General features: G+C 36.0%; 1 protein-coding gene across 2 annotated transcripts in view; it reads right to left on the bottom strand.

Moving 5' to 3' along the window:
- The window catches only part of QSOX2 (quiescin sulfhydryl oxidase 2), a 67,393-nt gene that overhangs the window by 20,766 nt on the left and 28,231 nt on the right, over positions 1 to 18,396 (bottom strand). The window contains exons 2-7 of one of the 2 annotated variants that reach the window (XM_020981880.2): positions 9,729 to 9,829; positions 7,999 to 8,047; positions 7,426 to 7,531; positions 7,043 to 7,133; positions 2,908 to 3,053; positions 153 to 296 (exon numbers count right to left, since the gene is read on the bottom strand). In XM_020981880.2, the coding sequence (XP_020837539.1) occupies positions 153 to 296; positions 2,908 to 3,053; positions 7,043 to 7,133; positions 7,426 to 7,531; positions 7,999 to 8,047; positions 9,729 to 9,829 (637 nt within the window). Of the gene's footprint in view, positions 1 to 152; positions 297 to 2,907; positions 3,054 to 7,042; positions 7,134 to 7,425; positions 7,535 to 7,998; positions 8,048 to 9,728; positions 9,830 to 18,396 lie in introns of both variants that reach the window. The other variant, XM_020981879.2, reaches the window with a different exon arrangement.

An 18,396-nucleotide genomic window follows, 5' to 3' on the forward strand; every position in this document is an offset into this window, starting at 1 on the left:
GTGTGTGTTGTGCGTGGTTCAGAGGTTTAACTACCAAACAAAATCTTTCCCAAAACATTATCAGCTTATGGTGTCCTTCCTATTAAAGTTCTTATCAAATTTAACTACCTAAATGGCCAACCATTCTACTAAGGGCCGAAATAAATACTTACTTATCAAATTCTCTCCAGACTATGACCTCTGAATTGTCATCTTTGTTTGGTTTCACTGTAAATGGAAACTGTGAGACCATTTTTTTCCTCACACCAGGTAATGACTTTAAATAGGAAGAGAAGAAAGAACGGAGGGGCTTCAAACTGCAAGAAAGTAGAGATCACAGGTGAGAACTCACAGGTATATGACTTGATGGAAATCAGGTATCTATGAACTTCAGAATGATATTTCTTACAACCACGACAAGTTAATTTATATTAAAATCCTGGCTAAGAAACCCTTTTCATTTAATTTAGGAATTTGTCTCTTAGATACCCTAGAGGAGCAGCCTAATGCAGTGGACTGAGTCCTAGACTAGGGACCTATGTTTAATCCCCAAGTTCAGATACTTACTAGCTACATAAGCATAAGCAAGTCATTGAACCACTCAAAAGCCTCAGTCTTCTCATCTGGAAAATGAAGATAATAATACCTGTAGTATTTATCTCACAGAGTTGTCATAAGGACAATTAAGATAATGTATAGAAAGCAATTTGAAAACTTCAAAGGTCTATATGAATGTCAGGTACTGTAAATCAACATAATCTGGTGTGTAAATTGGACAAGAAACCGAGTAATAGCTAAAGAAAACACTTAGCAAATCAGACTTTTAGCTAACAACTTTATTTAAGATACATCATAAGATAGTATTTTAATATGACAACTTCCCATCTTAAGATATCATATTCTAGTTAAAAAGGGCTATGGACTGGCAGTCTGAAGATGGTGGGGAGTCAGACACTGCCTGTGAACAAGGCCTCTAAACTTTCTGGCTTTCAATTTCCTTATCTCTAAGGGGCTAGATTTCCTAGGAGTGTTGCTCAGTGTTCTGAGTTCTTCTTAAGATTTCACAGAAATAAATGACCTTAAGTTACCAATAAAAACGGTCTATGCCTTCCTTCATCTCCAAGGAGAAAACAAAGCAATGTGAAGGAAAAAAATAATTAAAATATTAATATTATAATTAGGGATAAAGCTGCATAATGGTGTTGTTATTACTGGCCACTAAGAATTTGCTTACAAAGTAAACCTGTATTCTATTGGGTCTAGTCAGTTACCTTAGGCCTGAAAGTTGATCACTTCTTTTTCAGAGTCTGGTTATCCATTTCTGCTAGTTCAACATCTCATTCTAAGTTCTAACATCTTTGGTCAGGTTCTGGAAGCTCAGAATATACCAACCAAAATCACTGGAGATTTGGTTTATAAATCTGAATTCCAATTCATGTAACATATTTTCAGATAATCACCACTAGAGAGTTGGCTACTAGATGATATAATTTTTGGCCAAAGCAGCTCACTTAACTATCTGCTAAGACCAGAGAAAGGGAGGAGAAGTTATCTGCAGAGAAGAAAGAAGTGCCCACATGTACTGAAGGACTGAATGAGAGCAGGGAAGAGAGGAGTGGATCTGTGATTTCAATATGGAGGGAGCTCCAGGTGAGGTACTTTCTCTACCAATGTAGGTTAGTATTTTCTTAGAGAGTGACCTAGGGTACTCAAAAGTTAGGTGACTTGCTCAAGGTCACTCAGTGTATGTCAGAGGCAGGCCTAGGTCTTCCTCGTCCCAATGCCAGTTCTCTATCAACTACATCATAACAGGACAACAAATCTGGTTAGGAAATTGGTGTATATACTCCATAAAAGGCATAGTTCCTTTCTAGGAGGTGAATCTACCAAGGAACCAAATCAATTTATAGAAGGTTTCTTGGGAAAACAAGAACCTAAGGATATGCTATCAGATGACTGCAAAGGACTTGACTTCATCCAGTCTGGACTGAATCTGTTGACTTCTCCTTTAAACAAGAGCTAATGCCTCCACTGTTCTATTATTCACTATGTTTGTTCATCCAATTTCTTTCAACTTCGACTTACATGATTTGTATTCTAAATGACCTTATCTTGGGTATATCTGTGTATACAAATTATTTACAGATTCAAATTGGTTTCTATTAAGTTTGGCCAAAGAAGGTATCTCCTTTTGGATTTTTGTCTATTTGCCTCTCTCTTTCCTTTAGGACCAAATAGAAGCTCCATTTAATTTTTAAAGTCCTTCACAATCTGATCCCTTCCCAACCTTTTGATACAATGCATTATTCTCCTTCCCACACTCTATGGTCCAGCTAAATTGTCTTCTTGCTGTCTTCACATGTAACATGCCATCTCTGTATACCTCTTCATTAAATGAAATATACTCTCACCTCACTTCCACCTGGGAGGATCTCATTTCTTTTCTTTTTTCTTTTCAGGCAATTGGGGTTAAGTGACTTGCCCAGGGTCACACAGCTAGTAAGTGTCAAGTGTTTGGTCTGAGGCCAGATTCGAACTCAGGTCCTCCTGACTTGAGGGCTAGTGCTCTATCCCCTGCACCACCTAGCTGCCCCTCTCATTTCTTTCAAAACTCTGCTCAAGCTATACTTTCTACATGAAGCACTTCCTGGTCTTTCCAGTTACTAGTACTCTCTCCTTCAAAAAATTACCTTGTATTTATATTCTATGTGATTATTTATTTACCTGATGTTTTTTCCAATAGAATATAGGGCAAGGAGTGTGTCATTTTTGTCTCTGAATTTCCAGTGCTTAGGACAAAATAGACGTCTGATAAATGCTCAGTGAATAACTTGATTTCTACAGTTTCTAATATCCCCATGTATTTATTAAAGTCTCCAAGATAGAGTATTGGAACCTCAACCAAATCTTGTATATACTATTACTCACATGCTAATTAATCCATGAGACCCATTTGGATAAATCAGGTAACATGAAGGGACTGAAGTAATACCAAGCTTCTTGAGAAATGCCTTATCAGAATTCAGCGTTCTTTTTACCACAATGTTTTTGTACTGAATCAAGTCTAATATCACCTAGATGAAGAGAAAATAGAATGTGAAGGGCACTGCCCATGGCAAAGTTTTTCTCAGGGGAAAAAATAGCAAGGTAAAACAAATTTAGAATCAATATAATAACTATAATTTTGTAATAGTTAAGTCACATATATTTAGATATCAATTTATGGTAAAAAAACAGTTGTCATGAATTAATCTCTAGAACATATAAAATAATGTTTAGTGAAATTAAAATAACTCATGATTTGCTGCATTTACCACTTCTACAACTTAGTTCAAGATTTTTAACCTTTGTTTTCATGTAACTTAAGACACCGTGAACAAGAAATCTACTTACATGCAAAAAACGCAATATATCATTTATTAGACTTATAGACAAAAGGACAAAGTTTAGTAGCTGAAGATTTTTATTAGTTTGTTTTTAAAACCAGTCTACCCTCCAAAAAACATAGTTCATCCTAAAAAATACTCCAACCAGTGAAAGGTAGTTTTCTATCCTGGTTAACCATTAGCTAGTCACATAGGTAATCTCATTGTGCTTTATAAAAGCCTGAGATTTTCTTCTAAACACAGATGCTATTTGTGTCCTTATCCATTTAATGGATTACAATCTGTATCAATGGAGGAAATGCCACACCAATTAAATCATGGATCCACAAAAGCAACATCTACTAGAAAATAATGTGACTTGTGAAAAACTTCAAAACCACCTATTCCTCTCCTACAATATCAAGTGTTTTTGGCTACATATTCAGTCTTCTTTAGCCTAGCACCCAGTGACCACAGATCAAAGTTGGCAGGCATCTTACTTCAGGTGTGTCATTGAGAACATTCATAAGCAAAACAGAATAATGCCAAAATGGCAGGCCAATATATGTTTCCGCCATAATAATGATGTTATTTGTTTTCTTAATTCAGCTTAGAACTATGCAAACTTTTTAAAAAGCACAAAAAACTAGTAGTTTCCTTAGCTTGAGACAACTGCTTTTTAACTTTTTAATTGTAACATAAGACACCAAAATGAAAAGGAGCTATATTATCGGATTAAGCTAACTGAAGTTGGTCAAATATTTATTCAACAATTGATGATGAATATACTATTTAGAATACAAGATAAATACTACTAACAAATCCTTTGAGCTCCTATCACACACCTTCAAACAACATTGCTTCTCCTCTGCAGGCAGAATGAGGGCCAAATACTTTTAGATGTAAACACCGTAAGACTGTAAGGCAACAGTGGAAAGATATGCCTAGAAAACAACTTTTAAAGACTACAGAATTCTAATTAAAGCAATGACCAACTGTGATTTCAGAAGACAGATGATGAAATGTGCCACTCACCTCTGAACAGAGAGGTGATAGGCTAGAAGTAAGAACGAGATAAAGATTTTGAGATATAGTCAGTGTATTGATATTTGTTCTAACTATACTTTTTTTTTTAAACAAAGGATAGTTTCTGTTGGTGGGAGGGATGTGAATTAATGGATAGTAGTTGAGATGCAAAAAAAGAAAGAACACAATAAAACATTTAAAAATAGAAGAAAGCAAAAAAAGTTCAGAAGGAGACACAAATAAACAGCAAAGTGACATTACTATCATATTAAATGCACTATTCACTTAAAAAACAAACTGTACATAATACAGAGATGGGAGGAGTTAGTTATAAGATGCCTACAGACAAGTAGGGAGAATCCCCAACCTTTTTATAAGAAGCACCTTGGACCACCAGGAAGGATAACAGCAAAATCCTTGTGGGGAACAGGTTAGGGGACTGTCTCTGCAGACTGAACTCTCTTCTCCACTGGGAATACCAGCACACCTCACAGCAAGGTATAGTAGTGGTGGTAGCCAGTTTACAGGCAGCCAGGCAACACTTGGAGATCTATTTGTAGATCTTAATTGATCTATTCAGCACATCTAATGTAAAGTGTGTAGAAACATGGTCTGAATTATCTATAGATACAGAAGAAAGGTTTGGCATGACTATCTAAAATTCAAAGATAACGGAAATATGTTTAGCCCAAGTATAGAATTCTTTTCTACTATAGTTCACAAATACAACTGATACCTTATTTCACTTCATAATAAATTTTCAAGTGAAGAAATGATTTTTTAAAAGATGCCAATAAATTTCTTCTATAGAATATATAATACTTTAGTCAGAACAGCAAGACTCATTTTTACAAAATTCAGCCATTCAATAATTCTCCCTCCTAAGAGAGAAAAAATAAAATTTTCCTGTATTAACCTTTTAAACAAAATTTTAAAAAAAGTAGGGAAGGGCGATCAATTCCAGATAAAGGTCTATCTTAAGAGCTAAGCAACAACATGCTACCTCTTACACTATGTTAAAAGGTCTATTATAATTCTGCTCTAACTACAAAAGAAATCAAGAATGACTTTAGTAAAGATTTTAGCTACCAATTATATAATTCATACAGAGTATAATTTCTACCTTCTGTGAGAACAGAGCAGATCACAAGCTTGAAAACTACCCATTATCGTATGTGTAGCTCTTCACATAGAATCAAGACAGGAATTTCCCCCAACATACCAACATCAAAGAGATCACAAATCCACTGGAGCACAGGAACGAGGTATAGTAAGAGCCTGGATAAATGAAGTCCAGGAATAGATAAAATAACATTTTAAAATGAATAGTTTTAGTCCTTCCCCAACCAAGCCTCTTTTCAAAGAGCTGAGGAGTTAAGCTGATTTGCCAAAATCTTAAGCACTTCTCCCTCTCTTCCTCTGACCATCATGTGAGCAGTTGGGTGGCTCAGTGGATAAAGCACCAGGCCTGGAGTAAAGAAGACTTGAATTCAAATCTGGCTTCAGACACATCCTAGCTGTGTGACCCTGGGTAGGTCACTTAACCCTGTTTGCTTCTGTTTCCTCATCTGTAAAATGAGCTGGAGAAAATGGCAAACCACGCCAGTATCTTTGCCAAGAAAACCGCAAGTGGGGTCACAGAGAGACAGACATGACTAAACAACAACAATGACAATCATGTAGAAGAAAAACAAAGGAGCAGGACAATCCACAAACTGCAACATCTGCCCCTACAAAGTTTTTCTTGTCTTTGCTAAGAAGAAGATTCTCAGAAAACATTAGTCACTCATTCTTTCAACTGTGTTAAAAGTTTAATTTGGACTATGACAAAATAGTAAATTTCCACAGCCTCAAAAGTATAGCAGGACACCACAAAAATATCTCATTTTTTATAAAGAAAGTGGTTAAAAGTGCTTGAATATAAATAAGCTTTCTGAAATAGCCTTAATGACAATGAACCTAAAACAAGGAAAGACATCTCAGAAAGAATTCAAATGGTCAGAAAAGTCCTAAATTACCTTTGAACTTTAAACATGAAGTCCCTGGTCTTACATTAAAAACCTTTCTGGCTGGTTAAGCCTCAATTCAATTCAATTTAACAAAGACTAAATGCCTACTAACAGAAAGCTACTACGCTGAGAGATGGAGATACTGAGACTTAATGAAGACAAGGATTCTGAAGAGGAGGAAGAAGAAAGAATGTATTCAAGCCAGGGGAACCTCAGAGGTCACCATTATATGTTGATGTATACCACCTCCAAACTACCCTGTACTTATGCTTACATATACATGTATATATACATATATACATATGGTGTCTCTCCTTATCAGACATAAGCTCCTTAAGGGCAAGAACTATTTCATTTTTGTCTTTGTACCCCCAAAACTTAGCACAGTGACTAGCAAATAGTAGGCACTTAATAAATGCTTACTGATGCATTGATTAAGATAGAAGATGAAAAGTCAAGTTTGGAAAATAGCTAGTAATACAATTTAGCTAGAATGCAGGATATGAAGTAAAATAGGAACTAAGACTGAAAAGATACCAAAACTAATTATGAAACAGCCAACTACTTCTGCACATGATATGAATTCTGACTGAACACAATGGAAACCAAACTACATGGTTTGATTTTTTAAAAGGAGATGAAATGAAACAATTATACAAGTACCTCTCGTCCAACATATGAGTTATTGCTTTCAAACAAAATAGCAATGTAACGACCATCATTGTTTTCCAAGAGAGGAGAAATGTCACTGGACCTTTCAGGAAGAAAAATAAAATAATTTAATTTACAAAGGAGCTTAGCCACCTCACCACCATCTTCAAGTAGCCTCAAAGAATCTTTGAGTTAAAATGGAACTTAGCAGTCCTTTAATATAACCCCTAGTAGCCAAACCAACCCAATTTAAGTTGAAATAGAAGCCCGAAAGCTGGGTTTAGCAAACAAATCAAAATCTGAACAGAACAAACTTGAGTTTTAAACATGGATTTCTTATACCTTTTTTTCCCCCTGGAGACAAAAATGTCACTTTTCACAACCAATATGCTTACGTAACAGGGTCTAAAGATGGACAAGCAGGAGGTCTGTTTCCTTGGGTATGATTCTGGAGGAAATCAATCATCGTTTGCCTTACTGTCTGAGGCTCTCTATCAATTCCTGCTGAAAAAAATAAAAAAAAATTAAACCACTACTACTTTTCTAAATGGCAAACACCAAACACAAATGAAAAATACAAATCTTTATAAAATTCCTAACTCGTTCTCTAAAATAAACAATAAACAGTTCACAGTATTGACATATGCAAATCTACCTACAGGGGTTATATAATCTGAGTGCTCTAGCCCAGTGATGTTAAACAGGTGGCCTGCAACATTCCTGAGTAGGACCAGACCTAGATTAAAATGTAATTGGGAAATATAATAAATAAAAATAGAACACAGATGTTAACATGTGATTTTCTAAGTTGATATGTATGGTTGTATGTATGGTTTACAGCCCCTATCCTTACCCTTCCCCTTCTCTGTTTGAATTTAATATCACTGTTCTAGCCTAAGGACCATTTAAATATCAAAAGATTACAAGATAACACTAGTCTATTTCAAATATAATGATCATATTCATACCTTTGTAATTTTCTCCAGTTGTGAACTCCTTTGTAAATGCTTTAAAATACTGAGGAAAAAATATAACAAATAAGAAAAATTATATCATACATGTAATATATACAACCCCAAATGTGTACACCTTTACAACTACATCTCTTTGAACAATTTTCTCCAAAAATGGCTCCGTGAATTTCAGAATTTTTCCATTGGCATTACTGCATTCAAAATTATAGCATATGCCTTAAACTATAACATGGTTTAAAATGATATTCCTGTTCACATAAGCAACCAGATTTCTTAACTACCAAATGTTCAAAAATGTTCAGTCCAGTGAGAAATAAGCCTATGTAACATAATAGTTTAAAATATAAAAGTCAAAGTGGTTAAGAATAACTCACATTTATGTAATACTTTAAGGTTTAACAAAGTACTCTCCCCACAACAATCTTCTCAGGTGGGAAGCAGAAGTATCTTTACCCCTATTTGCAGATGAATAAACTAAGGCTCAATAAGGTTAAATGAATTACAAATTTTGTACCCTTAGTTATCCAAAATGGGACTTAATGCCAGACCTTCTGACCAAGTCTGGTTCCAACAATCTTTCCACTGTAGTATGATGCCTGTACATCCAGACAGATAAATGTTTTAAAGCCTATTTGGCTGCAACAATATCTTCATATTGTTGCCAGGTCTAGGGAGTCTCTAATTCCAGTTGTGCTAGAACCCATGGTGTGTTAGAGCTGCAAGAGGCCTAAGAGATAATTTAGTCTAATCTCCCTCAAAGAGGCTGTGACTTGTTAAGATATTATAGAAAGATAATGGATTTATTTTAGAGTTGAAAAAGTCCTTTTAATCAATGATTTTTGTCATAAAATCTGTTAAAAGCATTTTACATTTTGGAATATCTATGCACGTGGGTGTAGGTATAAAACTGACTCACCAAATAGAGATTTCTAACTTCAAAACAAAACAAAACAAAACCGGACTGCTGGTTGATTCTGTTCCTTTTGCTCAGGCTGAAATTGCCAGGGAGTCATAAAGCTGGAAATTTAAGCTGTGCCCTCTAGTGGGAGGAAAAAGCACAACTTCATCTTAACGTATCAAGAGATCAGCCACTGCAGTGTTAACTGTAGATTAGCCTCCTCTATATCCTTAGCAGAATTAGCTGGTATTCATAGGGCCATAATATGGTTTTTTGCCTCTGTTCTTTTTAAAATTATTTATTTATTTTTAGTTTTCGACATTCACTTCCACAGGATTGAGTTCCAAATTTTCTCCCCTTCTCTCCCCTCCCCCACCCCACAACAGGGTGCATTCTGATTACCCCTTCCCCCAATCTGCCCTCCCTTCTATTTTACCTAATTTTTAAAAAAAGCATTAAAAACAAACACCTTTCTTTGTACAGTCACCTACTATATATTCTACTAACATTTATTTCTGTATTCCAGACTGCCTTTCTTAAAAGTTTTAAAAATAAGGAAATAATCCAGCAAAAACATAGTACATTCTGGTGGGAGCTTAGGGTGGGGTGAAGCATTTGCAAAACATACATAAAGCCTTCTGACAAGTTCAAGAACTTGGCCAAAATGGTAAGAATAAACCGTGGGAATATAAATGTAATGAACTGCAACTTGGATGAAATTCCTTACAAAAAATGTTCTGATAGACAGCGAAATAGGAGAAATTACATGGAAAGATATATTAGTTCAAGCATAAAATACAAATAATAGGGTAGATAAGCAACTCACCCTAAAAGTTGGGTAAAAATGAATACCATAGTCCCTACAGGTGTCATAGTTTTCTTCTGCAGCACAATCCAAGACAGCGACTCTAATGGCAGAAGCCCAGTCTGAAAAAGGAGAGTGGGAATTATAAGGAAGCTCAAAGACAGCCTGAGTCTGAGGAAGAGCTCCTAACTGTGGCTGTCATGCAGAACTCTGTCCTGGGCTACCTTCTCTCTATATTCTCTTTCTTAGTGATCTCATTGGTTCAATGATCATCTCTACACAGATTACACCTATATTTCTATGAGATCCCTCATCTCTCTTGAGCTCCTGATCTCCATTCAGTCTTAAGTGCCTTCTGGACAGCTCAATCTAGGTGTCCCATAGGCATTTCAAAATCAGCACTCCAAAAGAACTCATTAGCTTTCCCCCAATCTACCCCTCTTTGGAACTACCCTATTTCCGATCAGGACACCATTATCCTTCCCGTGACCCAGGTTCTCAATCTTAGAGTTATCCTCCACTTTTTACTCTTTCCCTTCTACCCAACTCCAATGACTTTTAGAATCTTGATCTTTCCACCTCTACATCTTTCTCTTTCAACTCCCACAGCCACTGCCTTCCTTCAGGCCCCATCATCTCTCTCCTAGACTATTACAATAGCTTTCTAAGTGGTCTCCTTGCCTCTAGCATCTCTCCTCTCCAATGTATCCTCCACACAGTGGCCAAAGTGATACTCTTGAAGCACATGTCTGACATGTCTTTTACCCACGAAATTGCAGTGGCTCCCTATCACTTCATCACATAGAAAACAAACCCTGGTCTGTCATTTGAAGACCTTTACAATCTGGCTCCAAATTGTCTTCCAAAAATACTGTGCCCCCCAATACATCTTACATTCCTGATCCACCCAGCTGCTAGCACATCTCCCAAAATTACTTTGTATTTCCCTATTATATATTTTATTCACTTATATATGCACATGTTTAACCCCATGAAACGTTAGCTCCTTGAGAGCAGGCACTCTCTCATTTTTTTGTTTTGTATCTTCATTGTCTAGCATAGCACCTTGGAGATAACAGGTACTTAAATGCCTATTGATTGATCAAATGATTTTACTTGAAAGATGATGAGCAAAAAGGGCTGAAAAAGAGTTGGCTTCTTTGATACTCATCTTGGTCATTAGATTTCTATTTTGAGGAAACAAACACTGCTGCTTTTTGGTTCATCAGTTAAATACATTAATATAATTTTCTGTCAAATGAATAAGACGTATAAAAACCCCTAACAGAATAGATGCGTCTTCTATCATAGATGGTAATAAGCAAACTGAAATTTGCTGAATTTCCAGATCACTCAGCAGCTCACAATACTGCACAGTCTCCTAATTAAACTCACAAAGCCAATGATTTGATTGATGAAAAGTCTGTTAACAGAAACTGCTGTCAAAGACCATGTCTGATACAGCTAGAGATATACTAAACAAGTGTTTACAGATTGAGGGTCATGGTTTAGAAAGCCGGTCTTTTAAGAATGACTGCAAAATTCTCATTCAAATAAGTAAATACAAAACTTGGCAAATCAAGTAACAACTGGGCTATCAAATCAAATATATTTCTCGCATGTAACATTTTTCTCAGAATCTCCTTACTCTGATACTTAGGAAGAAAACATAAAAAGGACTGCTTTCCCTTTCTCTTTTTTAAGTAGACAGATTTTTTTCCCCCTTTAACTAGGAAACTAAAATTATGTGGTAATAGTCATCCATAGACTTTAACTGTGCTATTGGTTGAGTTTTCTTTGATGATCTCTAGATTCTTAAGCAAAATTACCTCTTTAGTTTGACTTTAAAGTACATGTCATTAAGGTCTTGATGGGAAGCTTTAGGTCTTTAAAACACGGAATAAAATTTAAGACCTGGTTTTGAATTTCAGGCTCAACTTAGAACTTTGTGGAAATGGACAAGTAACATCACTTCACTGTGCCCTAATTTTCTCACTTGTAAAATGGGGATAATGATACACTACTTACTTCATAGGATTGTTTTGAGAAAAGCACATCATAAACTTTAAGGCGCTCTAATAACAATTATAAACATCATCGTGATCACCATTATCATCATCATTATCTCACATGGCCAATTTTCTTCGAGCATTTTTGTGATATGTTCTCTAGTCCTGTTGCCTCAAACTACAGAAAGAAGCATGAAAATATGAGATGAAAAGCAAGAACGTGTTGAATTTAAAACAAATCACTAAAATTGTACACACTTGAAGGATCATGTATATCCAGCATTCAATGATATTTCCCACTTAATTCACCAACTTTGTTAAAATATGAATAGTTATTTTTGCTCATAAACATTAGATGAGTTAAGTACATATGCATAAAATTCAATGGAATAAAATGAAGGCATTATGTCTATGATCAATAAGTAAATACTGTACATACCAGATGTTAGTTGAACAAGGTAAGCTAATTCATTAAATCTGGCTTAAATGTTAAATGGATCAGAGGAGAAAAGAATATAACAATAACTACCCTGGATCACAGGTTACATCTTTCTGTATTCTCAAATTGCATAGAACTACAGAACAGCTAATACTCTCATCCAATTAATATAACAGATGGCAATAGAATGTTGAAAAAAAATTATTTTTAAGTAACCCCCTGCCAAGACTCTTTCAGACTACACTGTTTATGTGTAATAAGCACCAATTTATGTATAATGCTTTTTAGAATACTTTCTCATCTGTCATCTTAACTCTCTTTCCCCACTAAGCTCAGCCTACTCATCTTCATCCTATTGCAATGTCACTTCTTCTACAAAGTCTTCCTTTACTAACAAGAAGAAAGGTGTCCCATTATGCCTTAACATAGATCTCCCATGGCACTTTCTTCATTTACCACCCAAGAAACCATAGAATAATACAATATCAGAGAGGGAAGAACTTCCTTAATCATTTTCCAGTTTAAAGCCTCTCATTTTACAAACAGAGAAAGTGAGACCCTGTGTCTTGTGCTAGGTTCCAAGGACAGTGGCAAAGTCCTTTTCCTTTGCAATTATACAATTGTTTACATATGTAATGTTCAAGCCTGGTTCAGCTGATTGTTCATCCTTGTCTTATGTGTCCTCTACTAAATTTCTACTCCGATGTCTCATTATGGCAAGGAGGTTATCCAGGATTCTTTTTGTTTGTTTGTTTTTGTTTTTCTTGTTCTGTTTTGTTTTTTGGCTAGGCAATGGGGTTAAGTGACTTGCCCAGGGTCACACAGCTAGTATTATGTTGTCACAGGCCAGATTTGAACTCAGGTCCTCCTGACTCCAGGGCCAGTGCTCTATCCACTGCACCATCTAGCTGCCCCTTTACCTAGGATTCTTAAAGGATATGCCAGACAAAGTCAAGTTCAGCAGGTCCTATCAATTTAATTTAATTCAATGAATATTTGTGAAATTCCTGCCTAGAGCCAGGTACTATGCTAGGAACTGGGGGAAACAAAGACAAAAAAAAAAGAAAGAAAAAAGAAATTTTCTTGCCATGAAGAAACTTATATTCTACTATGAATAAACAAAATATGCATAGGTAGGTAAATAGGAAATAATACAAAAGACATTAAAAGTAATTTTGAGGAAAAATCAAAATAATCTGGGGGGCTTTGTAACAACGAAAAGAATGAAGAGTGGCCTCATATAGGAGGTGGCATTTCAAGTGAGCCCAGAAAGGAAACATTTTAGGAAATCCAGAAGGTTGTTGCAAGAACTGACACCATTCCAGACAAGGGGGCCAGACAATGCAAAGGTACAAAAGTGAGATGGATTGTCATGTACAGGAATTGGCAAATATGTCAGCAGTTTGGCTGGAAAGACAGGGTGAAGGAGGAGAAGTTATGTGACTCCATTCTGGAAAGAGAGGTTGAAGCCAAATTGTGAATGGATTTAAACTCCAGACAGAAGAGTCTGTATTTTACCCTTGAGGCAACTGGGAACCACTAAGCTTCTTGTGCAGGGAAGAGAAAGAGTTAAGACCTGTGATTTAGGAATGTCACTTGGGCAGCTGTGTGGAAGATAGATTAGAGAGGAGAGGCTAGAGGTAGAGAGACCAATTTGGAGACTACTATCAGTTCAAGAGAGAGGTAATAAAGTTCTGAACTATCATGGTAACCACGTAAATGGAAAGAAAGGGACACATGTATTTCAATGGAGATGAGTGGAAGAGTTGAGGATGACTCCAAGGTTGAAAAATCGGGTCCCCGGAAGAATGGTAGTACCCTTCATAGAAACAGGAATTTAAGAGAAGTAGATTTGGGAGGAAATAAATGAATCTTCTTATGGATACACCAAGTTTGAGATACATATGGGACATCTAAGTGGAGATGTGCAGTAGGCAGTCCTGGAACTCAGGAGAGATGAGGACTAGCTATACAGATCTGGAAGATGTCTAGACAGAGATGGGACTCATGAGAGTTGACGAAAGGAGAGACAGAGACAGATAGAAACGGATAGGAGGGGCTGGTCACTGTCAAAGGCTCTAAAGGTCAAGAAGGATGAAGACTGAGAACAGGTCACTGATTTTTAGCAATTATGATACAGTTGATGACTTTGGAGAGCAGTTTTAGTGTACTGGTGAGGTCAGAAGTCAGAATGTAAGGGGTTAAAAAGTGAATAGGAAGTAAGGATGTGGAGACAGCAAATACAGATAGCCTTTTCTAGGAGATTGGCTGCAAATAGGAGAAGATATATAGAATATCAGCTTGAACAGAAGTCAAGAGAGAAGGGGGGTTTATGTTAAAGAGACAAAAGATATAAAAATGAGCATACAATAGCTGAGATTAAGGTGGATGCAATTTTTTTCAGTATGAGGCTAAGTCCTCTGCTGAGAAGTAGAGACCAGTGCAGAGAGATTGAGAGATAAGAAAGTCTGAAAAAAACACTGTGGGAAGCACAACAGAAAGTCAACTAGGGAAGAGTAAAAAGACTGGCATGCAGCAGTGGGGATCTAATTAAGATAGCATAGCATAAATTTGCAGTGGACTCAGAAGCATAAAAGTTTGAGTTACATATGGGAAGAAGTTTGACCGCTTCTTCCATCAGTGTTTAGCCACACAAGAGAAGAGGAAAAGGTAAATGAAGCAAGCAAACCAGAGTTAGGGTTTGGAAAGGGATGAGAATGGGGTAGAAGAAGGAGAAAGGAATTCAACAGTTAAGGAACAACAAAAAGTATCAGTTAATTATAAGGTTGACATTTTGAAGGAAGAAAAGAAAGAGCAAAAGTGCTTGCCTGGGAATTCAAAGGGGTGGAGTGATCTGATCCTTGTAGACCTTGTAGACCTGCAGTGTTGAACACTGTGGATCACTTTCTCCTGGACACTCTCTCCTTTCTTAGTTTTTACAAAACTACTCTCGCCTGATTCTTCTTGTTTCTGTCTGACCACTCTTTCACAGGCTCCTTTGCTAGTTCTTCATCTATATGTTGCCTACTAACCATGAGTGTTATCTTTTCAACCTATTTGCACTTGGTTATCTCATTAGCTCTTCAAGATTCAATGATTAAATTTATGCCTATGATTCTTCCATGTATATATCCAACCCTAGTCACTCTGCTCTGCTGAAGCCACAAATCTACAACTGCCTCTTGGACATCTTGAATAACATGTCCCATGGGCATCTCAAAACCAACATGTTTAAAACAGAACTCATTATCTTTCTCCCCAAACCTTTCCTTTTTTTTGAACCACCACCTTCCCAGTCACCGAAGCTTACAACCTCAGCATTATTCTGAACTCCTCACTCTCACTCACAACACAAATCTAATCCATTGCCAAATCTTGTCATTTCTACCTTCACAACATCTCTCATACCTGTCCCTTCTCTCCACTCACACAGCCAACACTTTGATTCAGATCCTCATCACCTCTCACCTAGACTATCGCAAAAGCTTTTTAACTGGTCTCCTTGCCTCAAATCTCTCCCAACTCCAATCCATCCTCCAATCAGCTGTAAAAGCAATTTTTTAAAAACATAGGTCTGACTATATCATATACATACACACACACATACACATCCTGCTCAATAAGATCCAGATGACTATTACCTCCAGGAGAAGAAGAGGGAGAAGGAGAGGGAGACAGAACACTCCTCTGTTCGGCATTTAAAGCTCTTCATAATTTGGTCTCCAGTCTTCTTGTAAAAGGTCTAGCCAATATTCTCAGCAATACAAGGACCCAAAACAACTCTGAAAAACTTATGATGAAAAATGCTATCCATCTCCAGATAAAGAACTGATGGTGTCTGAATACAGAATGAAGCATTTTTTTAAACTTTAATTTTCTTGAGATTTTTTTTGTCTATGTTTTCTTTTACAATATGACTCTCATGGATGTTTTGCATGACTACACATGTATAACCTATACCAAACTGCTTTTCTTCTCAACGAGAGGTGAGGTGTGGAGAGGGAGGAATGGAGAGAATTTGGAACTCAAAGTTTTAAAAATGAATGTTAAAAGTTGTTTTTATATGTAACTGGGGAAATTAAAAAAAAAATAAAAGAATTTAAAAAATATAAAAAAGGTCTAGCTAAACTGGCTACAGATATAGATAAAGAACTATTTTTTTTATTACAATGACATTTCAGTGTATGGAAACTTGCATCTAGACTGACATGAAATTATTTAAAACCATAACTGACGACCTGATGACTTCGGTTGTTTACCTAAATTGTCTGCCAGCTGCACTTGATCTTAGTAATTTCTCTGATGCAGTATTGGACTGCAGTAGGCTTCATAAAATATAAAGTTGTTACCACCTTTGGCATTAGTTCAGGCCTTGTGTGTTTCTCACTTCTGCAAAATCCAATTGTTACCTAAACACACCCGGTACTTCCCCTTTCCACTTCACTAATCTAGAATGTCCTCACATCCAACCTACCACCTTTAATCCAAATTTGATCCCTTCTCTCCAAAGCAGCTCATATCCCACATTTTCTATCAAGTTTTCCTTGACCACACTTGACCACTTTCTGAACTATGGCAATTACTGTCTATAACTCATCTGGCAATTAATCACATATAGGCTTGTGATAACTTCTGTTGTTGTCTTCAACTGTCATTTAAAGGTCTCATTTGATATTTTACTTTTCAGATCTTTATGACTTCTCTTCCTAACTATACTATAAGCTTCTTGAGGGCAGGGACCCTGAAAACTTCTTTTAACTTCTACTACAACAGTGCCTCTCATTTACAAGATCCTTGATTTTAAAAAAATGTGGATTCAAAAATTGTATTTTTCCCTTTATATACAACTACATATATATATATATATATATATATATATATACAACTACATATATATATATATACACACACACACACACACATATATATACATATATATGAATATATGTGTGTATTTATACATAATTTGGTATTTACATAGCACTTGAAGATTGGTGGTACAAAATGTTTTAAGTATTTAAATTCTTAGAACAGTATAGCTTAGGAAGCCTCTGCATGAGCTGCCAGATTAACCATTTTAAATGAATTTCTACCAGTAAATCTGATTAAACAACTACAATTCTGTTCTACTTAATTATTTCACTCAATTTACCAGGTGTTTGACTGAATAGAGGGGAACAAATGGTTATTTCACAGGCAAAGTGGAATAATACAAAGAACCCTGTCCTTGGAACTTGCTGCCCGGTATGCAAGCCCCAGTTATGCCACTTACTTAGCAATATGACCTTAGTCCAGAGGGGCTCTTAACCTTTTTTTGGTGCCTATGGACCCCTTCTCAAAAAGTGATGTAATTGAAATGATACATGGTGAATCATATATATGCAAATTGATTCAAATGGTTCTACTTGCAGATAATATTGTGAGGAGAACTGCCCATATGTCTAAGGATAGATGGAAGGAAGTAAACAAGCATTTATTAAGTACTTAACTGTGTGCCAGGCACTGTGCTAAGCACTTTACAAATATTATTTCATTTGATCATCACAACAATCTTCGGAGGTAGGTGCTATTATTATCCCCATTTTACAGCTGGAGAAACTGAGGCAGATAAAGGTTAAATGATTTACCCAGGATCACACAACTAATAAGTATTTGAGGCCAGATTTTAAATCAGGTCTTCTTGATTCCAGGTCCAGCACTCTACTGTGCCACCTACATGCCAGGAATTTTAACAATCAATTAATTGAGAAACTAAAATCTTCCTATTTTGTATTACCAAAAGGCAATGCAATAGATGTAAAGATGCTCACTTGATTATATACGTACGATGCTGAAACTGATGTTATAAAAGACTTGCTACTTTACAAATCTATTGATGGCAATACCACATCAAGAGAAATTTTCAATATAACTGACAAAGTTTTAATGAAAATGATATATTCTGGAAGAAATTAAACCAATTTAGCTCAACCAATATGTCAAAACACAGATTTTTAGAAGCACAGCTTTATTTTTTAAAATAAATTTTATTTTAAAAATACAACATCTATTTAGAACTCCTTTCCCTTTAAACCTTAAAATATAGAACAATCTTTTCAATCTCATCTTTTTTCCCCACTTAATAGTATTTTGATATTTTAGTTTTTCCAATGAAATGTAAAGACAGTTTTCAACATTCACTTTTATAAGATTTTGAGTTCCAAATTTTTCTTCTTTGTCTCCACTCCTCCCGCCCCAAGAT

This window comes from Phascolarctos cinereus, unplaced genomic scaffold (genome assembly GCF_003287225.1).
Source record: "Phascolarctos cinereus isolate Bilbo 61053 unplaced genomic scaffold, phaCin_HiC Scaffold_2;HRSCAF=192, whole genome shotgun sequence".
Taxonomy (NCBI): domain Eukaryota; kingdom Metazoa; phylum Chordata; class Mammalia; order Diprotodontia; family Phascolarctidae; genus Phascolarctos; species Phascolarctos cinereus.